Raw genomic sequence first — 26852 nt, 5'->3', positions numbered from 1 at the left:
TCAGCATAGCTCATCATATAACCAAAGACATTCTTCGTCACATAGGGGCACCACTGATGACATTTTAACAGTCCATCATTGGTGTGTCTAAAGCATTTAAATTCGTGGAGCCCATCCCTCTCCAAGCTTGCTCAATGGACAATTTAGGCTACATCCACACGACAACGGCAACGAGATGTTATTTAAAAAAATATCGCGTCCACATGGGCAACGATCAGTAAAATATCAGGTCCATATGGCAACGCAACGCTTGCTGAAAACGATACAATACACATGCCACACCTCTAGGGGCGCTGTAAGACGGTCCCTTTGGAGACACCAGAACAATAGAAGAAGTAAGGACACATGCGCATAAACTATTATGCGCAAGACTTCATATTAGCCACAAAGTCAGAAAAATCTGTTCGTAAAATTACATTATAATGACCAAATACAATGAAAAGTATTTTTCCAGTCTCACCTGTGAAAGGTAATCCCATGTGATCTCGTTTGGACGGTAAACCTGTTGGTACAGTTAAACACAGCACATGAATGAGGCATCTTTATTCTCCGCTTTGACCCATCCAATATGGCGGCGAGGATGACGTATGATTCTACACGGAAGGCGGCGTCTTTAATGGTCCGGAATAAATTGAATGCTACATGTTGATGGATTAATTTGTTCCTCTACGCCCTTTTTGAGGAATGTATTGTAGGACTTAAACCAACATCTGAAGAGGTGAGATCGCTCCTTTTTTTCCCCTATTTTTGCTGGCGGGATTGACTCTGCCCTAAGGGCTATTCTCTCTCTCTCTCTCTCTCTCTCTCTCACTTTGCACCATTACACAATAAATATTCACAGTGAAAATATTTTGTAAGCGCGTTTCATGAACCAAGTTATAGGATTTGTTGACAACTCGCATCGAGTTCGTTACACTTCTACCCGGCGTGAAGCACTCACAGTTATGTGGTTGTGACATCATCGTAAACAAATCCGTTCTACTCATCCAGATGACTTCGCAACAGCAACGTTGCCAGATCTTTCCACTCTGGAACCCGTTCTCAAAAGATTGCGTTTTGGGGCACCCAAAACGCCGGTGCCATGTGGACGCCAGGCCATAACGATAAACAATTGTATCGGATTCACCTGAATCCGTTGCCGTGTGGACAGGGCCTTAGAGTAGCCAGTTAGCTTAACTGCATGTCTTTGGACTGTGGGGCAAACCGGAGCAAACCCACACAGACATGGGGAGAACATACAAACTCCACAGAGAAAGGCCCCCTATCAACCACTGGGCTCGAACCCAGAATGTGCTTGCTGTGAGATAACAGCACTAACCACTGTACTACCATGCCGCCTGAGTTAGATAGTTATATTAATATTAATACTTCATGAATTAACTGAAATCTTTTCTTTTTGGGATTTTTAGATCTGCAGAATTCTCAAAATGAAATATGAAGGAACAGACAAAATATTTTCTATAAATATCTTCATCTCAGCATAGCTCATTATATAACCAAAAACACTGATGTCTTACAAAGAACTCTGACCTCATCAATGGGTTTATACGATCTCAGAGAGAATGGAAGTCAGAATGCAGCCAAAATAAAATTAATTGCAAAAAAGCGATTATCATATTGCACAATCACATGGGTAATGTTGCATGGATCCAGTGGAGTTGAAGTGGAGATGTTAATTTTAACATCATCTTAGAACCACACTAACAAGGTGAGCGGAGTCCTGGGCTCTTGAGGTCATTGATAATCCTCCTGATAGTCCCCATTCTCATAATGTGTTTGTCCTGTTTCATCTTCCTTCTCCATGGTCATGTCTCTTTTCTTTTTCCAGCCCTTTTTGCAGCCAGCTGAGTTCTCTGTGGTGGCTCCATAAGACTTTATCTTGCTGGTCGTGAAGGAGCTATCGTAGCTGTGATCCACCTCCTGAGCAAGTTCGTCTTCTTCGATGATGCCGCACTTCTCTTCGCTAGTGCTCTCGGGGTCAGCCCAGTCTTGTTTTTCACCCGATGCAAAGATGGCATAAAAGATCACACCGCAATAATGGACCATGGCAGCAATCATGAACACATTCTGCCATTCTCGACGGGTCTGTTGAAGAAAATGGAAATGCATGGCATTATACAGGACATTAATTATAACAAACAAACAATATAGCCCGATGCAAAGAGGTTCAAAGAACTTGGTTCTATTTAAAAACTTCACTATGCCTCATTATTTTATAACTGCTGTCTCCTGTTAAGACATTTATACCTTGAAACTTGTCCTTTGCTATAAACCACTGTATGTACATGCACATATCAAGAATTAGAGCAACACCCACTTTGTGTTTGGTCAGTGCTCCAACAATGAGAGGACACACCATACCAGACAGTGTGCCCACGCCATTGGAGATTCCCATCAGGATACTGGCATAACGAGGAGCAATGTCAAGGTGGTTCACGTTGAAACCTGAGATTCATAACATCACTTTATCTAAATGTTTTTAGTGGATATGAATAAATAATACACTTTCTGATGCTCATGTTACTCTTACCTGATATGGCAAAGCCACTGAAACCCACTGCAAGGACAAGAAATGAGATGGCTACTCCACGTGTATGTGAGAATCCCACCACCAGCAGCAATGTGGCTTCCATCCCAAATCCTGAGAGCCACACATTCAGGAAAGGGGCACTGGTCATCATGTTAATAATTCTTTAACATATTTTTTGGCCCTATTTTATTTTAATAACTTTGTAAGTTAGTGCCAACCTCCGCAGTTCATGATCTTGCGCACGGTTGTGGTTGACAGGATTTTATGGCTCCTCAAAAAGTCTGCAAGCTGCCCTCCGATTGGCACGATGATGGTCATCACCATGTGGGGCAGAGCTGACAAAATGCCCACCTAATAGATGATACATTTATAGGTTAAATACCAGCTTCCAAGAAAAATGTTACCAGGAAAATTGCCAGGATATTGCAAGTTTGAGTCCCAACAATATCTCAGCCATCTGTGGCCAGAGACAGCAAAATCGGACATGATCTCTTGGTGAGAGGGATGACATTACTTCCTCCTCAATAAATTACAGTGCCACTAGCCAATTATGGGAATCTGTGAGTTCATCTATATGGAAGAGGGCAGTTTCCTCTTAGTTCTTATCTACCATAGAATGAGCAGCAGTTTGAAAAGATGCAGTAGCTTCATGTGTCTCAGAGGAAACACATTCTATACTTCACCCCTCCCTGATTGGTAGCTGTTGCATGGTAGAAGTGATAGAGAAGCATTAGCTAGTGGTTGGGAATTGGCAAATTGGGAGAAATGGAGTAAAAAAAAATATACTATTATTAAAACGTTGATCATGTTCATATTCATATTTGTTACATGAACACATAGTTGACAATGCTTAAATGAGTTCAAGCACAATGGAAAAAAAATAACAGGGCTCACCTTGCTGATGGGGAAACCAAAAACCTCCTCAAAGTAAGCTGGCTGGCTGATAAGCAGGAGATAGAAGGTCCAACTGCGGCAAAAGTTGGCTACAATAATGGCATAGACTGGCATAGATGTGAAGAACTGTCGCCATGGAGTGTTGAATTTCTGAAGAAAAAGCAATCATGGCATCCATGTTTTCAAAAGATCTGCAATTATGTTTAGTTGATGTTTGGTTTCTGGTGCTGTACCTCAGTCACACTCATTAAGTTGGCCCCTTCTCCAATTGTGGTCTCGATGTATGTTCTCTCTTCTTCGCTAATAGTAGGGTGCACAGCTGGGCTTTCATAAGCAAGCAGTAGCCAGAAAATATACCATATGATTCCAAAAACACCTGAAGAATACAAACATCCAAAAACATTGGTCATGTTTATTTGTGCAGTGAATAAAATGTATAAGAAATCCATTACTATTCAGAAATAAAATGCAAACATCTCATCTCATTATCTCTAGCCGCTTTATCCTTCTACAGGGTCGCAGGCAAGCTGGAGCCTATCCCAGCTGACTATGGGTGAAAGGCGGGGTACACCCTGGACAAGTCGCCAGGTCATCACAGGGCTGACACATAGACACAGACAACCATTCACATTCACACCTACAGTCAATTTAGAGTCACCAGTTAACCTAACCTGCATGTCTTTGGACTGTGGGGGAAACCAGAGCACCCGGAGGAAACCCACGCGGACACGGGGAAAACATGCAAACTCCGCACAGAAAGGCCCTCGCCGGCCCCGGGGCTCGAACCCAGGACCTTCTTGCTGTGAGGCGACAGCGCTAACCACTACACCGCCGTGCCGCCCCAAAATGCAAACATTCTGAATAGTATTCACAAGTGTTCAATACACTATCAGAGATCACTCCCCATGGAAATGTAATTTGTTGTGTAGTTTAACTTGGGATGATAAGCAATGACTTGTGGTCATTCAAATGTTCAAATAACCAATTGTTTTTACGTGATAAGCTGTATATCAACTGTCAGCTCTTTATACATCAGCTGTCACTTCCCTGAATAGAACAAGAAAGGTTGCATAAACACCTGGGATTAAGGTTGGATTAATGTTAAAAGGTATATTTCAACATATATAAAACATACATTTCATATTGGTCAGTTGGTTTCCATAGTTTAAAAGGTGACTAAACGTCATGTGATTTTGGTATGAGCATGAAAAGTGATCTCACCATAGATGTAGAAAACTGAGGGCCAGCCTACATATTGCACTAGCACTCCTGCCAGCGGCATGGCAATCACAGCACCTGCATATGAGCCTGTCAAGCAGAACCCACATGAGAGTAGTTAGTGTGTCACCAAGAGTAAAGCCTGGGATTCTTTTATCTGAACTGTAATTACAGCAAGTCTCTAACGCAACACATTAGGGACCTCAAATGGTTGCAGACATAGCTGAAAAACGACGACAGGTTAGCTACTACAGTCATATTTCATTTTTGTGATGTTACACAGCCCTCATTCTGAAATTATTGATGGAGTTTCTATATGAACGTGTTGGGGAAACTCTTCAAATATGTAGCTTTAAATGATTTAGACTATGTACAGGACAATTCAGAAGCACTTTTTTGGAGTAGAACATCATTTTCCAGCAAGCTTTATAGGTCCGAGAGGAGTATGCTTCTTCATTTGTATCAATGAGAAGAGTTCTACCCCAAATCCACAACCCTCCATTTAGAAAGAGCAGTCAAGAGCAGTATGAAGAATGGGGTGTCATGGCACCATTTTATTGAAAAAGAAGGATATTTTAATGGATGTGTGTGGTGGTGGGGCTATAATGAGTAGACAAACATCTGCAAAACAAAGAACCTTGTCCTGGTGCTCAAGTGGTTTTAATACTGGATGGTGACACTGTGTCAAGGAGGCTTGAGTATCTTGTAGTCCTTGGTTTCATCTCATTTTCGTCTTATAAATATGTTATGATTTAGAGTATGTACAGGACAATTCAGAAGCACTTTTTTTGGGAGTAGAATATCATTTTCCAGCAAGCTTTATAGGGCAGAGAGGAGTGTGCTTCTTCACATAGGGAGGAAACAGAAGAATGGGTATGGGTAAGAAAGTAACAGTTATGGAGGATGCTTAGTAAATCCACAGTTACACTGCTTAATTATTTGCAGCTCAATACTGTTTTCAATGTCTTTAATTCAATGCTGTGTAGATAATTTTTGTACAAGCATTGCTTGGAGATGTACTCACCACAAAATGACGTGGTCGCCAGGCGACTTCTTTCAAGCGGAGGCGCCCATTTGCTCCACATTCCATGGCAAGCTGGATAGGTGACTCCCTGAACCACAAAAACATAGACTATGGGATTTTTTTGACAAGAGTTGTCACACTTTATCTCAGCAAACTGAACTTTCCTGAAGCTGTGTGGGTTGAGTTTCCAGAAGTTTGCTTGAAGAAAACAGGCAAGTAAACATAATACTCTGCTGGTTAGCTTGAGATATTTTTAGAACGGTGACAATGTAACTTATCATTAGTGGAAAAAGTGATGAACTGGGTTACAGGGGAAAAGCAAGGTCTACCTAATTTCCATTGTCATCTATCTATCTATCTATCTATCTATCTATCTATCTATCTATCTATCTATCTATCTATCTATCTATCTATCTATCCTATCTACTAAAGGAAGGCTGTCTGTCTCTCTGTCTGTTCACCTATGCAAATCAGCACAGCTGGATGCACATACTTCATACTTTGCGCATGGATCAGTGACACCCCAAAGGGGCCCAAGACAACATTTTTGATTTTCCAAAACATGGGATTAGTGCTAATCCAACATACTATTCATTTCCCATAAGCTACATGCTCACGCTAACGCTCATGCTAACATACTACGCACAGCCTCGGCAGGGAATCCCCTCCCTGACTCGCCTGACAGTTTCGATTGTACGGGACCTCACAATCAGCGCTCCTTGCCAGAGACTTCTGCTAGGGCTGAGTCTACATCACTGAGGAGACACGGGGAGCGATTTATGTCGTTTTGAGTGATTTACGTCAACACAGCCCCTGTGAAGAGCACCATTCAGAGGAAATCAGGTCCATGGGCAATAACTACTACTAGTGGTTATAGTAAGTACTAGGTACATCTCAAACAATTAGAATATCATGGATTTTTTTTTTTGTAATTTAATTAAAAAAGGTAAACTTTCAAATATTTTATATTCATTATTTATTAAGTGAAATATTTCATTCTTTTTTTGTTTTAATTTTGATGATTATAGTTGATAGCTCATGAAAATCAGAAATCCAGTATCTCAGATTATTAGAATATTTCTGAAGATCAATCAGAAAAGGATTTACAATACAGAAATGTCCAACTCTGGAAAAGCATATTCATTTATACACTCAATATTTGGTTGGGGCTCCTTTACCATGAATTACTGCATCAGTGCGGTGTGGCATGGAGGCGATCAGCCTGTGGCACTGCTGAGGTGTTATTGAAGCTCAGGTTGCTTTGATAGCAGCCTTCAGTTCATCTGTATTTTTGGGTCGGGTGTTTCTCATCTTCCTCTTGACAATACCACATAGATTCTCTGTAGATTCAGGTCAGGCGAGTTGGCTGGTCAGTTAAACACAGTAATATCATGGTCAGCAAACTATTTGGTAATTTGGTAGTAGTTTTTTTCACTGTGGCCAGGTGCTAAGTCCTGCTGGAAAAGGAAATCGGCATCTCCATAAAGCTTGTCAGCAGATAGAAGCATGAAATGCTCTAAAATCTCCTGGTAGGCTGCTGCGTTGACTTTGGACTTGATAAAACACAGTGGACCAACACCAGCAGATGACATGGCACCCCAAATAATCACAGATTGCAGAAACTTCACAGTGGACTTCAAACACCTTGGATTCCACAGTTTCTAGCTGATTCGCTTTCATATTTTCCTTTTCTTTTCTGATGGCTTTTCACTGGTGGGAAAGCAGAGTCCACCATGTTTGGCTATGCCAATTTGTTTTGGTTAAAAGTAGGTCAAACACGCCCCTCAGTGGTCATGTGATATTGTTGCTCACTTGCTTCAGCAATCTCAGGAATCGTAAAATGCGGGACGCATTTTATCTCGGCAAAACATTTACACATAGGATACATGGTGTGCGCAGCAGTGCAACTCCTCAATTTCAACTCAAATCAATTTCAAATCAATGCGAAACATCTCAAAACTCCAACAGCAATAGAAATTGAACATTTTTGCCCAGAATTCAACTTTGCAGTCAAAACCTTTAAAATTCTTAGTCAATCTAGGTTTTGTAAATAGTCCTGTTTAAATTCTATAAAATTCTTCTGAGGCAAGATGCTTTTGTACATCACCCTGGATGGAATAACAGCAAAAAAACAAAAAAAAAAAGTAATTGTGGGCTCAGCTGAGTCACTAAAGATAAAATGTGGACTCTGAACTAAATAATAATAATAATAATAATAATATATTTAAATATTAACTTTTTTTTAAAGAAACAAATGATTAAATGTCCTCATGCACTGACCTCTACCAGCCCCTGCAAGATTCGCACGAACATGACACAGCCATAGTGGACCCTCGCTGCTGACGGGATGAACATGTTTAAAACTGAAGTTAAGAAAATGGCAGCTCCAAACACCCTGAGAAAACATGGAGAGAAACAAATTTTGAGTCATTTTTATTTTTATGCAGTTGACATTTTATCTTTTTTTTCATCTAGTACAAATGTTAAGTGATGAGTGTTTACAATATCTCATGACTTTTAGCTTATGACCATTTAGTAATACTCTCTCATGGTGAATGACTGACATCTACAATTTAATTCTGACTCTGGAATTTGGTAACGAATGTCTACAACCAGGTATGAAAAAAAGAACAGTAATAAAGCTTTTATGAAGGACATTTTGCCCACCATTCTGAGTCATACGGCAATGAGCCATTTTCTGATTCATTCACTTATTTTTGTCACCATTTACTTCATCATTTTTTGCTTCCCCCCACAAAACCATGTGTAAGTGACACTTGTAATATTCTAGAGGCTGATGTTTCGGGGGAGATCTGCGACAGGATCTTTCATTATTAACTCTGTCAGCCTTGCGTCCTCTTTTTCTCGTGAGGCTTTTATTACAGGAGCACTATCACACCTCTCATCAACACACCACACCGTTTTAACCCTTCCAGCCCTGACCAGGCATTTGGGCCACCAGTAATCTGTACATAAATAATGCATTGTGTTCTATGATAGTACTTAGTGACTCATCTTTGACCAGACTTTAAGTGTTCTTGCTATCTGGAACGATTGTATGAAAACAAAGTTTCATGCATCAGCTACTTCTTTCATTCTACGTGGTTTGTGGTGCCACGAGAACTGCGCTCACCTGTTCGCTGCTAGCTTGTTGGAAATGAAGCCTCCAGGGATTTGAGTAACAATGTATCCCCAGAAAAATGAGCCATGTATCAACCCCACTGTCTCAGGGTCCCAGTTAAACTGGGCAGGCTGGAAAATAAGTATAAAACAACAAATATTAACATATGCAGTGATCAAGTACAATATCTATCACAAAATGTAGATTCCTCTGGATGAATAGAGAGACAGAAAAGGGAGTGAGCAAAAGAGTGATGAGAGTGTTTAGCTATTCATATTTCCCTTTAATCAGACCACAGGAAATTGCAGCACCTAACTACACAAAAACTCATTTATAAGATTTTCAGCTAAAATCAAAACTAAGATAATCTCTTGTCACTTTGACTGAGCTGGTTAATTAATTTGCCTTCTGTAAAACAACTGCAGCCTTAAGGGATGTGACTTTAAGTCAAACAGTCCTGCAGTGAAAAAGAAATGGGAGAGAAATAGAGATACTTTGATGAACTCGTAAACTGTTCATAAAGGACATTTGTCCTAATTGTTTTTTTGTTGGTTGGCACTATATGGTACAGCAGGTAGCATTACCACCTCACAGCTCCAGGGCTGTGGTTCGATCCTGAGCTCAGGTTACTGTCTGTGTGGAATTTCACCTGTTCCCTTGTCTACATGGGTTTCCGTCATGTTCTCCGGTTTTCTCTGACCTCTCAAAAACATACTGGTATGTCAATTGGCTAGTCTAAATCGCCCTTTTGTGAGAATGTGTGTGTGTGTGTGTGTGTGTGTGTGTGTGTGTGTGTGTGTGTGTGTGTGTGTGTGTGTGTGCATGGTACTCTGAAATGGACTGGTATCACATTCAGTATGTGTTCCTACTTTGTGCCCAATGTCCCTAGCTCAGGCTCTGGATTCACAGCAACCCTGACAAGAATAAAGTCAGAGAGGACTGATGAGGAGAGATGCAGACATAAGACTACTTCCTTGATCAAGTTTTGGAAGAAGGAGGGGGGACTGATCCCCTTTATACGGACCAGAACGACGCAGCACTCCATTAAAGTCAACGAGAAGGTCCATGGATTTCACCAAACATGGCCACTATTTCTCTCTGGGAGGGTTACTGAGTATTTGGAGGAATTTACAGCATAGTCGCAGTTACCTGAGAATGACCACTGTGAGACCACAATAGTATTTCTGAAGCAAACTGTTTTGGAAAAAACTGACTTGATTTCAGGACTAGCCCTGTGATGACCTGGCGACTTGTCCAGGGTGTACCCCGCCTTTCGCCCGTAGTCAGCTGGGATAGGCTCCAGCTTGCCTGCGACCCTGTAGAACAGGATAAAGCGGCTAGAGATAATGAGATGAGATGAGATGAGATGAGATGAGATGAGATGAGATGAGATGAGATTTCAGGACTCTCAACCTCTCAGCAAATATTTGTTTGTGACTTGAGGCAACACGCCATCTTATAAGACTGGAACTCTTCCACTTTTGCTTCCATAGAGATGAATTATGTTGCTCTATCTTGGTATATTCTAAGATCTTTGATAAAGTGGTTACGGATGAATGCATGAATGGAATGCCTGTTCCTTTTTTCACCTGTATCACAGCAGTCCCATTGATGTACACTGTGTTGTTGTTAACCATTTCCACAATGGCTACCCCAAGATTGCAGCGGATACCAAATGATATACAGAAACCCAGGCCACTGAGAACGGCAATGATGTAGCGCTTGGGCAGGCCAAAGCAGCCACAGTCTAGCAGTGGTGGGCTGTGGTGAGAAGCCGACACAGGCCTACCATCTTCTGTTAGCTCTATCGGCGCCGTCTCATCCACATTGGTGCCATCAATCTTTCTGCAGAGAGATGAAAGAGACATGAGATATAAAAAGGAAGTTCATGGTAATGGATTGTAAACGCAACATAACCTTCAAGGTCACAAAGTTTGTCATTTGATGTTTTTGCTTTCTTATAAGCAAATTCTGTGTGCCATTAGCGAGGTCAGATGATGACCAAACATGTAGCTCCAGAAAGGGCATGGAGTGGATCTTTCGTCACTCACTCCCTTTTGCTCGCATGCACACCTGTTCCATAATGGAACCTCCATCTTGTCTCTTCTGCTCCATCTAACAGCGATGACTTTCATCATGTCTACTCTTGAATGCACACCTGAATCCATGTCTCTCAGAGAACGGAGAGAATTCTCTGAACGTTTAATGGAACTATTGTAGCACTGTTTATAAGGGTTTATTTTTATGAAACACCGCAAAGCCCTGGCCTTTCTCTCTGCTGATGTTTGTGAACCAGGTGAACTTACAGTTTTGTTATGACAATTCATCAGGGTTATTCGAAAGTCTGAGAAACTGGAAGCTCCCTTGAGATGTGCTTTATCTCACAGCTTACAAATGGCATTAACACAATGACCAGCATTTAATGTCCTTTGGTTGTCCAGCATTAAATCCTGTAAAGTATTTATCTAGCAACAATCTACCCTTTCCTCTGGACTTATTTATGTAAACATTAAAATAGTCTGATCTGCACAAGGAGAACCATATCCAGTAGTGAACAAATGATATACAGGAGCTCAAGAACATTTATTTGCATGATCAATTAGATTTCTGGTACAGTTTGTCAGATAATTTAAGAAAAATGAACCATTGCTCTTTAGTTAGGATTTTACCAGATAAACAGTGCACAATTAACTTTACAATTAACAGTGATCATAACTTAATTTAGCAATATCCATTCAAATACAAATCCTTAAATAGTGGTTTCCACTTTAGATTTTGTAGTTTCAAGACAATTTCAACAGTTCCCTTTGCGGAATCTTGCAGCACCTGGACCGTATATGACAGAATATTACCTGGGTACAGGAAATTATTTGCTTTATCTCTTTTACCAGTTTGTCTTATTTTTGACAGTGATCTTTCATTCATATTAAGTTTCCAAATATCTTATACTTCTGTGAATGTGTCTGTGTCTAAAAGCATTACTCTGTGAGCATCATAACAATTTAAGTTTGATACACTACAGTTATATGTAATGTGTACATTATATACAGTATACTCAGTTCATAATTCAGAGACTAGGTTAGTCATGATGATCTTATCGGTAGCTCCTAGACAGGTAAATTATAGGAGTAGCATCAGTAATTCAGAGGATTAGAATAAACAGCACAAAAGTTAACAACAACAACAACAACAATCATGACTATTAATCAACACATAATAGAGTCGAAGCATGAATTCAAATCTTTATTACATCTACAGGGTTCACAATTAAAGGTTCATAGGAAACTTCTGAACAGATTTTTTTTCGACAGTAAAATATGCTGTCATAACCTTTTTGAACAACAGCAAGATTTAGCAACATGTTTTCCGAGCTACAGATAAACACCTTATTGAACAGTCACGACCTCATTAAGTTCCACACTTACCTCTGCAGGTTCCCCAGAGAGTCGCTCACTGCATACTTCATCTCCTCCTTCCCCGGCTTCAGCACCTTCTCCTTCAGCCCTGCAAGTCCTCCGAACGGCATCTGTTCTTCCTTTTCAGTACTCTTTTACAGACCGGCGTCCCTGACTCACTCTCCCTTTGCCAAATAGGCAGGACGTCCACTAGGCATTGATGCTCATTCTCTCCAGGTTGGGCTGGTGTGACTGAGGTGCATTGGAGGGGAGGTGGGATGCTGTGCCTTGATGCTCTAGCTGCACTAGATTGGTGGCACTAGCTGGAAATGCAGGAGCTGAACACGTAATGCTCTCAGACGTCCTCAGCGGTCCAGGGTTCTCTGTGAACTTGTTGCCTTGGCATGAGCATAAAGAAGCACCTTGAAAAGCTCCAATTTGGCAGAGTAAGGAAAGACCAGGGAAGTGTTTTGCCTTCAATGAACTATATCATTGTGCAAAATGTATCAAGACACTAAAGACCCCAGGGAAGCCTTTCCTTTTCACAGCACCAAAGAAATCGAGGATACCTGCATCCCCTCCAATCCTCATTCTCCAGGGCTTGTCCCATTTAGAGCACGTCAGTAAGACAGGCAGCCTCAGGTCATTAAAGATTGAAGACAGAGTCAGGCAGGCAGGCTCAGTGTTGTATGATATGAGCAGGTGTAACCAGAGACAGAGCTTTCTTTTCTCACTCATGATTGTTCTGTGTCTGTGTAACAAAGCCATAGCAGGTTAAAGAGTGTCAGCAGCAGCAATGACAATGTGTGTTCAAAATGCAGGTGCAAACCACACATAACTCCACCGAGAAAGAATCCATCTAAGAGGAGTGATTAAAAATGTAGTGTGAAAAATATCAAGGGCTAAAAAGAATTCATCAACAATGCCTGTATAGCAGTATATCCATCCATCCATTTTGGCATATCGTTACAGTGACGTGGCCGCTCTGACGGCTTCAGCCATCAAAATGTCTAGGGAACATTACAGTAGTGGTTTCCCATTGCCTTCTACTGGATTATTATAGAGGTTTTCTCCTCTCAACGATTCACACTCATATTCACACCTACGGTCAATTTAGAGCCACAAATTAGCCTTACCTGCATGTCTTTGGACTGTGGGGGAAACCGGAGCACCCGGAGGAAACCCATGCAGACACGGGGGGTCAATTTAGAGTCACCAGTTAACCTAACCTGCGTGTCTTTGGACTGTGGGGGAAACCGGAGCACCCGGAGGAAACCCATGCAGACACGGGGAGAACATGCAAACTCCACACAGAAAGGCCCTCGTCGGTGACTAAGCTTGAAACCAGAACCTTCTTGCTATGAGGCAACAGTGCTAACCATTACACTACCGTGCCGCCACATAGCAATATATGCTGAGATCTGTTTCACTGCTGACATGTTGGAAGAGCAGCTTCTGGCTTCAGTCTCATCTCATCTCATCTCATCTCATCTCATTATCTCTAGCCGCTTTATTCTTCTACAGGGTCGAAGGCAAGCTGGAGCCTATCCCAGCTGACTACAGGCGAAAGGCGGGGTACACCCTGGACAAGTTGCCAGGTCATCACAGGGCTGACACATAGACACAGACAACCATTCACACTCACATTCACACCTACGGTCAATTTAGAGTCACCAGTTAACCTAACCTGCATGTCTTTGGACTGTGGGGGAAACCCACGCGGACATGGGGAGAACATGCAAACTCCGCACAGAAAGGCCCTCATCGGCCATGGGGCTCGAACCTGAACCTTCTTGCTGTGAGGCAACAGCGCTAACCACTACACCACCGTGCCGCCCCTGGCTTCAGTCATCAAGGGGAAAAAAAAAGCCCATATGGTACTCTCCACTATAAATGTCATTCAATAAATGTCATGCCTAGACTGAATAATTAATTTATATAAGCAGAAATACATCATGTAATCAGTTTAAACAAGCATTTATGCAGAGTTAGTGTGTGAATAGTGAATTTCTCTTTGTGCTGCTCATCATTTCAGTGTATTTAAGTTTTCATGAAAATCTGTTTCATTTCTCTTTCATTTTTTTCTTTTGAAGGAATGATTTGCTGTTACCAGGAACAAGTGCATATGATAATGGTCAATAAACAATGAATTGAATAGCCCTGTGCCAGTGCGACACCTAGTGGTTTTGTCAAGGAAATGCAAGTCAAGAGAATCTTTTGAAAATTCACTTTTTGTTACTTTTCACAAAATAGGAGCACCTATAATAGGTGTTAATGCTGGACTGTTAAAATAGAATAATAACATTTAGAAATCTTAATAAATTATTAAGATTAAGATTCAGATTGGGGCGGCACGGTAATGTAGTGGTTAGCGCTGTCGCCTCACAGCAAGAAGGTCCTGGGTTCGAGCCCCGGGGCCAGCGAGGGCCTTTCTGTGTGGAGTTTGCATGTTCTCCCCGTGTCCGAGTGGGTTTCCTCCAGGTGCTCCGGTTTCCCCCACAGTCCAAAGACATGCAGGTTAGGTTAACTGGTGACTCTAAATTGACCGTAGGTGTGAATGTGAGTGTGATTGGTTGTCTGTGTCTATGTGTCAGCCCTGTGATGACCTGGCGACTTGTCCAGGGTGTACCCCGCCTTTCGCCCGTAGTCAGCTGGGATAGGCTCCAGCTTGCCTGCGACCCTGTAGAAGGATAAAGCGGCTAGAGATAATGAGATGAGATGAGATTCAGATTGTGGGCGGCACGGTGGTGTCGTGGTTAGCGCTGTCGCCTGACAGCAAGAAGGTCCGGGTTCGAGCCCAGTGGCCGGTGAGGGCCTTTCTGTGCAGAGTTTGCATGTTCTCCCCGTGTCTGCGTGGGTTTCCTCTGGGTGCTCCGGTTTCCCCCACAGTCCAAAGACATGCAGGTTAGGTTAACTGGTGACTCTAAATTGACCGTAGGTGTGAATGTGAGTGTGAATGGTTGTCTGTGTCTATGTGTCAGCCCTGTGATGACCTGGCGACTTGTCCAGGGTGTACCCTGCCTTTCGCCCGTAGTCAGCTGGGATAGGCTCCAGCTTGCCTGCGACCCTGTAGGACAGGATAAAGTGGCTAGAGAAAATGAGATGAGATGAGATGAGATTCAGATTGTATTATCTAGCACCCAAGCCATTAGGGTACTTGTCCATTAAAAAAATTAAATAAATAAAACAACAAAATAAAACCAAAAAGCCAGCTTTATACTGTATGATTTATGGTGCTTTTTGTTTGTTTGTTTGTTTGTTTGTTTGTTTGTTTGTTTGTTTTGCTGTTGCAGAAAGAATTCTTTGGTCATGAATTGAGTTTGGCGGTCTTATAATGTACAATGTGACCCATGTCTGATTTAGTGGCATTATGACCAAAGACAGCCAACTAAAAAGTTCTGGTAGTGTCATAAATTTTTGCTTAGTGTGACCACTGCTACAACACTTGTCAAAAAAGCCACTGGTATGAAGATGGCATAAGATTCTGTACAAATCACAAAAATGCAGTCGTAGCAATAGTGAAACTTAAACGAAACAGATAGACAGAAAAAAGAATTATATTTATTTCCACAGGCTCACTTTGACTAATTTTTCAGTTGATGCAACCCCATTTTCTGTACGAGTCCTGATTGTGCCAATGAATGTTGTGAGCATAATATCATTTTCTTAATTGCCTGACCTGTTCAAGCTGGTAGATGATCTTTAACAGCTTGTGAAACTTGCTTAATAAACATTTGAGATTTTCTCATTCCCTTGTGTTATTTTCATAAGATGTCTACAATGTTACATTACAGGCATTTAGCAGATGGTCTTATCCAGAGCGAAGTACAACAGGACCCTAGCTGGGGAGCAGTTGGGGGTTAGGTGCCTTGCTCAAAGACACTTCAGTAATTCCTGCTGGTCCAGAGAATTGAACCAGTGACCTTTTGGTCCCAAAGCTGCTTCTCTAACCTTTTGGCCATGGCTTCCCCCAAGAGAGCCACTTTTTATTTGGCTGTATTTGGTCACAATGGCACTAAATTGGACATGGGTCTGTTGCAATTCTGATGGGTGGGTGGAGCACAGAAGGACAGCAGGCCAGAACTGAGTTCAACAAAACTCTTTTATTTTCCACTTTTCAGTGTACTTATTTTCCACTCTCCCAGCCACACACACATGCACACACACAAGGCGTCTGGTTGGGGAGAGAGAGCTCCCTTCCTCTGCCCTCTCTCTCCTTATATAGGGCGCGGTCACTGGGGAAGACACACAAAACACACGTTAACTGACATCAGGTGCAGTGATTCTGCCACTTACCTTCCCTGACTCTGCCCTCCGGTCACAAACTGACGCTTGACCACGCCCCTGCTGCCACATACCCCCACCGCCCGACTCAGGCCGGGCGGCCATCCGGCCTGCAGCCGACTCCCCCCCCCCGACGGGAGAGGAAGTCCGCCACGACCATCTGCCCCCCCGGCCTGTGGATCACCTTGAAGTTAAAGGGATGGAGTGTCAGATACCAACGGGTGATCCGCGCATTGGCATCCTTCATGCGGTGGAGCCACTGGAGGGGCGCGTGGTCCGAACAGAGGGTGAAAGGACGTCCCAGCAGGTAGTAGCGGAGGGCAAGGACCGCCCACTTGATGGCTAGGAACTCTTTCTCGATGGTGCTGTAGTGCCCCTCATGCACCAACAGCTTTCTGCTGATATACAGCACTGGATGATCCTCCCCCTCCACCTCCTGGGACAAAACAGCCCCCAGCCCTCTGTCCGACATGTCTGTCTCCAACATAAAAGGGAGAGAAAAGTCCGGGGAGTGTAACAGTGGCCCCCCACACAGTGCAGCCTTCACCTCAGAAAAAGCCCGCTGGCATTGCTCCGTCCACTGGAGTGGATCTGGTGCCCCCTTTTTAGTGAGATCAGTCAGCAGGCTGGTGATGTCCGAATAATTAGGTATAAACCTCCGATAGTAGCCAGCCAGCCCCAGAAACTGTCTCACCCCCTTTTTGATCTTGGGCCTCGGGCAGGCTGCAATCGCTGCTGTCTTGTTAATTTGGAGACGCACCTGCCCATTGCCCAAGTGGAAGCCCAGATACCGTACTTCCACCCGCCCAATCGCACACTTCTTCGGGTTGGCCGTAAGACCCGCTTGCCTCAGCGACCTAAGGATGGCCCTTAGATGTTCTAAATGTCGCGGCCAGTCATTACTATAGATTATGATATCATCTAAGTACACGGCCGCATAGGTGGCGTGGGGGCGGAGGACCCTGTCCATAAGCTGCTGGAACGTAGCGGGCGCCCCAAACAGCCCAAAAGGAAGTGTAACAAATTGGTGTAAGCCAAACGGTGTGGAAAAGGCCATTTTTTCTCGGGATAGTGGAGTCAAGGGGATCTGCCAATAACCCTTTGTTAAATCCAGTGTCGAGTAAAAGCGAGCCGTGCCTAGTCGATCCAGCAACTCGTCAATACAAGGCATTGGGTATGCATCGAATTTAGACACCGCATTGACTTTTCTATAGTCCACACAGAACCAGACCGACCCGTCGGCCTTGGGAACCAAGACCACCGGGCTGCTCCAGTCACTGTGGGACTCCTCGACGATGCCCATTTTGAGCATGGCCTCAAGTTCTTCCCAAACCACCCCCGGGGGCGTCTCGATGTGGTGTTCTATGAGGTCAGTGTGGCCAGGCAGGGGCAAGAACACGTCTGAAAATTCGGTCTGCAACTGGGCAACCTCCGTGAGTTGGGTCGGGGAGAGGTGGTCTCCACAGGGGACCGGAGAGGTACGTGATGTCAATGTTCCCTTTTGAACCTCCGGCCCCAGCCCTGCCTTCTCTGGAACGACCAACACCAACGCCACGGGGACCTCCTCGTTCCAGAGTTTGAGCAAATTGAGGTGGTAAATCTGTTGCGCCCCACCCCTGTCCGTTCACCTCACCTCATAGTCGATGTCCCCAACTCGCCGTGTGACCTCAAAGGGTCCTTGCCACTTGGTGATCAATTTGGAGCTCGATGTGGGCAACAGTACGAGTACTTTATCTCCCGGTGTGAACTCCCTAAGGCGCGTACCCCTGTCGTACAGGCGGGTTTGCCATTCTTGGGCCTGCCGCAAATTCTCCTGGGTTAAGTGTGTGAGTGTGTGGAGTTTTGTGTGCAGGTCAATAACGTATTGAATTTAATTTTTGCTGGGGGAAGGTCCCTCCTCCCAATTTTCTCGCAGTACATCTAGGATGCCACGCGGCTTACACCCATATAATAATTTGAATGGGGAGAACCCCGTGGAGGCTTGTGGGACCTCACGCACTGCAAATAACAGGGGTTCGAGCCATTTATCCCAATTGTGTGCGTCCTCGCGAATAAATTTTTTAAATTATATTCTTGAGTGTGCGATTGAACCGTTCAACTAAACCGTCCGTTTGTGGGTGATAAACGCTGGTGCGGATTGGTTTAATTCCCAATAACCCATACAGTTCGCTCAGTGTGCGTGACATAAACGAGGTGCCTTGATCAGTCAGAATCTCTTTGGGGATTACAACTTGGGAGATGATGCAGAAGAGCGCCTCCGCAATACTGCATGCTGAGATATTGCGATGAGGCACTGCTTCCGGGTATCGCGTTGCATAGTCCACCAGAACTAAAATAAAGCGATACCCTCGTGTTGACCGATCTAATGACCCGACGAGATCCATCCCAATTCTTTCGAACGGGGTCTCGATTAATGGTAGAGGGCGCAAAAGCGCTTTTGGAATAGCCGCTGGATTTGTGGCATGCCGTACACCACCTACAGACATTGCCTCGAATCCCTGGCCAATAGAACCGGGCCATTATTCGGGCTAGTGTCTTATCCTGCCCCAAGTGTCCAGCCATGGGATTAAAGTGAGCTGCCTGGAATACCAATTCCCAGCGGCTCTTTGGAATCAAAAGCTGTGTAATTGGCTCCTTAGTCTGAGTGTCCTGCATCACTCGGTATAATCTCTCATAATGGAGAAATAGGGGAAGGATGGGGTGGCATTTGGCTGGAGCGTTTGACCATTGATTACTCTCACTTGGTCAAACGCATGCCGCAGAGTCTCGTCTCACGACTGCTCTGACTGGAAATCCGCAAGGGATTCCCCAAGAGAGGGAGGAGGAGCCTGCGGCTCCTCGCTCTGACACAGAGATGATGTAGACGGCTCTGTGACAGCTGCTCCCGCCAATGCCACACCGGGACCTCCCCCTGCTGAACTACGGCAGGACCCACTCTTCACTAAATGCCTCATTAACTCCCAAAATCCCAGCCAATCAGTCCCCAAAATTATCGAGTGCGTAAGGCGAGGATTAACCGCCGCCTTTACACTAAATTTTTCCCCTTGAAAAAGAATGTGGACCGACACTAAAGGGTAGTTGTGAACATCCCTGTGCACACACAACACCTTCGCCAATTGTGCTCCCCCCAATGCCTCGTCTTGCACCAGGTTTTGGTGGATTGAGGTCTGATTACAGCCAGAGTCCACCAATGCCTGATATGTATCCCCTTGGACACTCACCAGTATGCGATACGCTCCGGCCTGATCGAGGGCGGCTCCTGGCACATCGGGGATCTGGACCACCGTGCCCACCTCCATTGCCGAGCACTGCTGCTGGAGGTGCCCCGGCTCCCCGCAGCGCCAGCAAACCGGCCCAGGCTTTATCTCTGCACCGGTACTCTGGGGCTCACTCACCTGAGGGGGGGAAGAGACAGACACAGAAGCAGGAAACGGGAGGGCACCGTGGGTGCGGCGGGCCGGCTGGGTTGGAGCTGGCCCCTGCCTCCGCGGTGGGGGAACGGGGCAAGGACAAGACACAGAAGGGGAGGAGGAGAGAGAGAGAGGAGAGGGGATCTCTTTGGGGAATTCTGACTCGGGAGATGATGCAGAAGAGCGCCTCCGCAATACTGCGTGCTGAGATATTGCGAAGAGGCACTGCTTCCGGGTATCACGTTGCATAGTCCACCAGAACTAAAATAAAGCGATACCCTCATGTTGACTGATCTAATGGCCCAACGAGATCCATCCCAAATCTCGTTGATCCATGTCCTGCCGTCTGAACAGCCGCCAAATGGTCCTCCGCCAGCTCGATGGCCTGATCTAGCGACGCCGGGCGATGGCACTGGACCCACTCCGCAGTCCCTTCGGGTAGTCAGGCAATGAACTGTTCCAGTACCACCAGATCGACGATTCCCTCGGCATCACGGTTGTCAGCCCTCAGCCACCACCAGCAGGCATCCTGGAGTTGCTGGCCAAACGGGAACAGCCAGCCAACTTCCTCCAGGCACATAGTGCGGAAGCGCTGTCAATGTTGTTCAGGGGTGCACCCAATATGTTGGAGGATGGCCCAGCGGAGGTCCGCGTAGACCAGTCGGCTGTCGGCGGGGAGCTGTAGCGTGGCCAGCTGCGCCTTGCCTGTTAGCAGGGGGAGGAGGCGTACCGCGTGCTGTTCCACTGGCCAGCCCGAGGCCTCTGCTGCCTACTCAAAGAGCATGAGGAAGGCCTCGGGGTAGTCGTGCGGGCCCATCTTCATTAGGGTGAGGTGGGGAGGGCCCGCGGCGGTGGAGGTGATGGACCCCGCCGACGCGAGGAGGTGCCGAAACGCCTGACGATCTTCCTGCTGCGCCAGCACCAGGGCCTTGAACCTTTGCTCCTGCTCCTTCCGGAGGGCGATTAGCGCCTGGTGCTGGCTCTGCTGGGCCGTGGCGAGGGCGTGGACCAGGTCCGCGAAGGGGGAGGACTCCATGGGACTGTTCTTCTCTATGCTCCGATCCCGGGTTTCGGCACCACTGTCGCAATTCTGATAGGTGGGTGGAGCACAGAAGGATGGCAGGCCAGAACTGAGTTCAACAAAACTCTTTTATTTTCCACTTTTCAGTGTACTTATTTTCCACTCTCCCAGCCACACACACACACACACACACACACACACACACACACACACACACACACAAGGCGTCTGGTTGGGGAGAGAGCTGCCTTTCTCTGCCCTCTCTCTCTCCTTATATAGGGCGCGGTCACTGGGGAAGACAAACAAAACACATGTTAACTGACATCAGGTGCAGTGATTCTGCCACTTACCTTCCCTGACTCCGCCCTCCGGTCACAAACCGACGCTTGACCATGCCCCTGTTGCCACAGGGTCACATGCAATGTTGCATTGTATGAACAGTCATAATTTAGAAACCATTCTGCTACAAACTAACAAAGATGCTCAACCAATTGCTGCTGGTTTAGCAACTGATAAGTGATCAGACCAAGCTGGAATTTTCAACAGGGATGAAGAACAGTTGTTATTGCAGAGTCAGTTATAGGATTTGGCATATATTTTATTGGGATCATCTCATAAACTGTGACTAGTGGTTAAATCTCGTTTGTCTTGGACAGTGTGAATCGTCAAATGAAGCCCAATATTCATTCCACTGAGCTGCCAGAGGTTACAACCAGAGACATCACTACACATTTACGACTGGGGGGTCCTGAGCCATCAATGCAGTGTTGGGGGTGCTAAGGGCATGCTTCTCCCTTCTGGAAAAAATTAACCTAAGAATGTTTCTTTGTGCCCTGCAATCATTTGGGGACTTGTCCAGGATGTACCCCGCCTCTCACCCGTAGTCAGCTGGGATAGGCTCCATCTTGCCCGCGACCCTGCACAGGATAAGTGGTTATGGATAATGGATGGATGGATGTCTCTTTGTCATTATCACTATCAGGCCCAGAAACTTTAGATCCTAATATGGGTTTTGTGTTTCACTTCACGTTTTCTCCGTATTTTTGTTCATCGTATGCCACATATTCTACTCCATGTTTTTCCTGGGATTCTTTGCACTACTGCCAGGCACCTGTCATTGAGCTGCTCATCAACAGCTCTATATTAACACCACTTGGAGAATCACTTGATGCAGAATTATCCTCTCCATCATGTTAAGTTTAGCTTGTGTTTTTGCTTTGGGTTTTGTTTTTGTTTTTTTACATTTTGGATTCAGTTTCTGGATTACAACTTTGCCTACTGTTTAGGATTCTGAGTTTTGCCTCCTGATTTGGACTGTCTTATTAAGACTGCACCCAGCCTGTTTTGCCCTTGCTGCAGCTTTTGTTTTTGTGTATTATAGAAGACACATTAAAGACTCTTTTCTATTTTTATTCCTGTGTACTTCATGTCTATTTATTGTGTCCTAACCTGCATCTATGGCCTTCAGTCTTGTGACAGAATAATTCCACCACATAATGGACCCAGCAGACTTGGATGCAGTTAGAGCAGTGTTGGCTAAACAAAAGTCGGTTCTCGGATACCACCAGCAAGAGATCACAGCAGTTCACCAAGGCATGACATCTATTATGGAGACACTATAAAGACTCTCTTCTCAGATGCAGAATCTTCAGGCTTTTGTCACCTGCTAACCAGCCCCTGTACCAGTCAGCTCACAGAATGTTCCTGTACTACCACCCCTCCAAGAGCCATGCCTGCCTGCTCTGCAGCCATATGATGGTGAGGCCAGAACCTGCTGTTCATTCCTTTCGCAGTGTTCCTTGTCTATGGAACCTCCGGCCTTCACCTTTCCCCTCTGAGAGCTCTTGAGTAGCGCATGTCATCACGCTCTTAACTGGAAGGGCTCAGAAATGAGGGACAGCAGTTTGGGACACCAAAACTGTTGTTTGAGTTACAAGAAATTTTCTCAGGAGATGCAGAAGGTTTTTGATTGATCACCTCAAGGCAAGCAGGCTGTGAGATGACTAATGGGGCTGAAACAAATAAGCCAGTCAGTTTACGACTATGTCATAAAATTTCACACTCTGGTCACGGCAATGGACTGGAATCCCAGTGCATTATATGACTTTTTTTCATGTATTAAATAATGCTATTTTGGATTAGATCATACCTCATGACTGCCCAAAGAGTCTGGATGGCCTAGTGGACCTTGATGGTTGGGTGGATACTTGTTTATGTCAACGTAATCAGAGAAGAAGCCTTAGATTTGAGTCTAGGGCCATCATCTCTCCATCACATGCCGTCGTTTCCACAGAATCTGAGCCCATGCAGTTCGGCAGGACCTGGGTCACTCCAGAGGAGAGAAAGGGCTGCCGTAAGTTCCTGCTATTACTGTGGAAAGTTTTGACATTTAATCTCTCATTGTCCCTTAAAAGAGCCTGCCCACCAGTAGCAGCAGGGATATGGGTAGGCATATCGATACATTTTTCCCCTGCTGAGAGGTCTGTACTTCCTCAACTAATTTAAACTAATTTTTAAGTTAAACTAATTTTTCAAGAAAAGATTCATCCAGTTAAGGCACTCATTGACTCTGGGGCAAACCAAAGGTTCATTAAGAATTCTTTGTCTGAGGATTTGGGGATTAGCTTGCAAGCATTAGGTTGTCCTCTAGCGACCACAGTGTTTAATAGCACCAAACTCAGTCCCATTTCCCACGTAACTGAGCCAGTTACTTTGAACCATGTGGAATCTATCTCATTCTTCACCATGAATAACTCTCATGAATCTATTGTTCTTGACCTCCCATGGTTGTGTGTACACAATCCCCATATCAACTGGGTTGATGGAACCGTATGTTCCTGGAGTACTTACTGCCTGGCCACTTGCTTGTCACCAGCTCAAACTCATTTGGTCTCTCAAGTCACCAGTCCTGACGAGACTACCGATCTTTATAATATTCCCCCAGAGTACTTAGACCTTTGTCAGGTGTTCAATAAGGCTCAAGCCACCTCTCTTCCTCCCCATCGACCTTATGACAGTGCCATTCAACTGTTACCTGGGACCACACCCTGCAAGGGTTGCATCTATTCTCTCTCCCCTCCTGAGAGAGGCTATGGACAAGTATACTTCTGAGTCTCTAGTGGTTGGCATCATCCACCCTTCTTCATCTCCAGCAGGAGCAGGTTTCTTTTTTGTAGAGAAAAAAGATAAGTCTCTGAGGCCCTGCATTGACCATTGAAGCCTAAATGAAATCACCATCAAGAACCATTGTTCTTTACCTCTCATGTCATGACACAGGAGGACAGAGGACGGGAAGGAGCAGTAGCCTAACCTAACAATAAGCAATACCGGACAATGTGCAATATAATGTGCAATATAAAGTGCAATATCTCTCCTGCTGCCCCCCTTTCCTTTTTTCCCCCCTCCTCTCTCTCCCCCTTCCTCTCTTCCCCATATCTTATTCTTTTTATACTTGTATATGCAAATACTTAATTTATTTTAATTTATCTAGAAGTTTTTCTCTATTTCTTTTCTCTGTTTATCTGTAATGATGCTGCTGGAATCTTAATTTCCCTGAGGGAACCCTCCCAAAGGGATCAATAAAGTTTTATCTAATCTAATCTAATCTAATCTAATCTAATCTAATCTAATCTAATCTAATCTAATCTAATCTAATCTAATCTAATCTAATCTAATCTAATCTAATCTAATCTAATGTCCATGGCCTTTGAACTGCTGCATGGGGCTCAATTTTTCTCCAAGCTGGACCTCTGCAATGCCAACCACCTGGTTTGTATAAGAGAGGGGCACAGGGGAAGATAGTGTTCAATACTCCTACAGGATACTACGAGTATTTAATATTACCATTCGGGCTCATTAACGCACCTTCTGTTTTCCAAGTGTTGGTTAACAATGTTTTATGGGATTTCATCAACCAGCTCATTTTTGTATATTTCAACAATATTTAGATTTTTTTCCCCTCCCATGCTCAAGACTCACTGGTGTGAAGACAGATAGGTCCTGCAGCAGCTTCTAGAAAATCAACTTTTTCCAAGTTTGAGAAGTGTGAATTCCATAAGTGCACAGTCTTGTTTCTGGGTTTTGATATTTCACTAGGTATGGTCCAAATGGATACAGACAAAGTCAAGGCTGTCTCGCAATGGCCTGTTCCCTCTTTTTGAAGGGAGTTGCAATGCTTCTTGGGGTTCACCAATTTTTATCACAGACTGATCAGGGACTATAGCTCTATTGCCACTCCTCTTACAGAGCTCTAAGCACCCCTTTTACTGGAATAGCTGTGCAGAGAATGCCTTCAGATCACTCAAAACCAAGTTCACTATGGCTCCCGTTCTCATCATTTCTGACTCTGTAGCTCAGTTCATGCTCGAAGTGGATGCCTCGGATACGGGTGTAGGGGCAGTCCTGTCCCAGAGGTCAGCCAAGGATGATAAGATGCACCCTTGCTCATTCTTCTCTCACCAGTTGACTCCAACTGAGCACAACTATAGTATAGGAGACTGAGAACTGTTAGTGAGAACTGGCTCTAGAGGAGTGAAGGCATTGGTTGGAGGGTACTGAGACCCCATTTATTGTATGGACTAATCATATGAATCTTGAGTACATTAAGTCAGCTAAACGACTCAATTCACACCAAGCCAGATGGTCATTATTCTTCTCACACTTTAACTTTGTGCTCTCTTTCAGACCAGGCTCCAAGAATGTGAAGCCAGATGCTCTCCCCAGGCAGTTTTCTCCTGACTCTCAGCAAGGCACCACTGAATCCATCCTTCCTGCACACTGCCTAGTGGCCACTGCTTGGCTGGTCATTGAAACCATTATCCTGGTGGCTCTGTCCGGTGATCTGGGGCCAGGTAATGGACCAACTAACAGTGTTTAAGTGTATCTTTGTGTACATTCTCAGGTGCTTCAGTAGGGACGCAATTTTCTTCTTGCCTGTCACCCAGGGGTGGTTCAGACTCTCTCCATCCTCAGGCAATGGTTTTGGTGGCCAACCATGCGGCAGGACATCAGGACCATTGTGGCAACTTGCAACATCTGTTCCAGAAGCAAGACTGGCAACCAACATGTGGTCGGACTGTTAAGACTCCTACCAGTGCTTCACCATCCCTGGTCCCATATCGCCGTGGATTTTGTCACCGGCCTTCACAGTTCTAAGGGTAACACCTGTATTTTGACTATAGTTGATCGTTTTTCTAAAGCAGCTCACTTTGTCCCCCTCCTTAAACTGCTAAAGAGACTGCTGAACTTCTCATCAACCATGTTTTAGGATTCACAGTTTGCCCTTGGACATTGCGTCTGACAGAGGTCCACAGTTCTCTGCATGTTTTTGTAAAGAGTAATGTAAACTTATTGGGCCCACTCCTAGTCTCTCTGCAGGTTACCATCCACAGACCAATGGGCAGACAGAGTACACTAATCAGGGTTTGGAGGTCACCTTATGATGCTTGATGTCTGGCAATGTTTACTCCTGGAGCCAGGCTCTGCCATGGATTGAATATGCTCGTAGTAGCCTTCCCTCATCATCTACTGGGTTGACCCCATTTCAGTGTTGTCTCGTTTATCAACCACCTCTTTTCCCTGAGCAGGAGGAGGAGGAGGAGCTGTCTGTCCTCTCTGTCCAAGCCTTTATCTAATGCTGGTGCAGGGTGTGGGTGCATGCCAGACATCACCTGTTATGCTCTAGCTGATGATACAAGGCAGACTGACACCACACGCCAGTTCTAGTTTATTGTCCCAGATAGAGGGTCATGTTATCCATTGCCAATCTTCCCCTTCAAGTTTCATCCCATAAGCTAGCTTCCAGGTTTGTTGCAGGTCCTTTTCCCATTTTTAAAGCTATTAACCCGACTACTATTAGACTGTTGTTACCCAGGTCATCAAAGAATAGGCCTTTCCTGGATACTGATTTTGTTTATTCCGAGCAGTAAACAAAATCAGTGTTTTGGTCAAATTTGT

The 26852-nt window shown here is 44.7% G+C and overlaps 1 protein-coding gene across 1 annotated transcript; it reads right to left on the bottom strand.

Moving 5' to 3' along the window:
- Nucleotides 1-1734: 1734 nt before the first annotated feature.
- slc17a8 (solute carrier family 17 member 8) lies at nt 1735-12313 on the bottom strand. The gene is made up of 12 exons (XM_060922928.1): nt 12213-12313; nt 10377-10632; nt 8800-8918; nt 7947-8061; nt 5667-5754; nt 4646-4732; nt 3658-3800; nt 3425-3574; nt 2749-2881; nt 2531-2641; nt 2318-2445; nt 1735-2085 (listed from the first exon to the last, which is right to left on the bottom strand). The coding sequence occupies exons 1-12, from the start codon at nt 12311-12313 to the stop codon at nt 1735-1737; spliced, it is 1782 nt and encodes a 593-aa protein (XP_060778911.1).
- Between the last annotated feature and the right edge of the window lie 14539 nt (nt 12314-26852).

Source organism: Neoarius graeffei, chromosome 6 (genome assembly GCF_027579695.1).
Source record: "Neoarius graeffei isolate fNeoGra1 chromosome 6, fNeoGra1.pri, whole genome shotgun sequence".
In the NCBI taxonomy this organism is placed as follows: domain Eukaryota; kingdom Metazoa; phylum Chordata; class Actinopteri; order Siluriformes; family Ariidae; genus Neoarius; species Neoarius graeffei.
The sequence above is the reverse complement of the archived record's forward strand: the minus strand, read 5'-3'. Positions and strand labels throughout refer to the sequence as shown.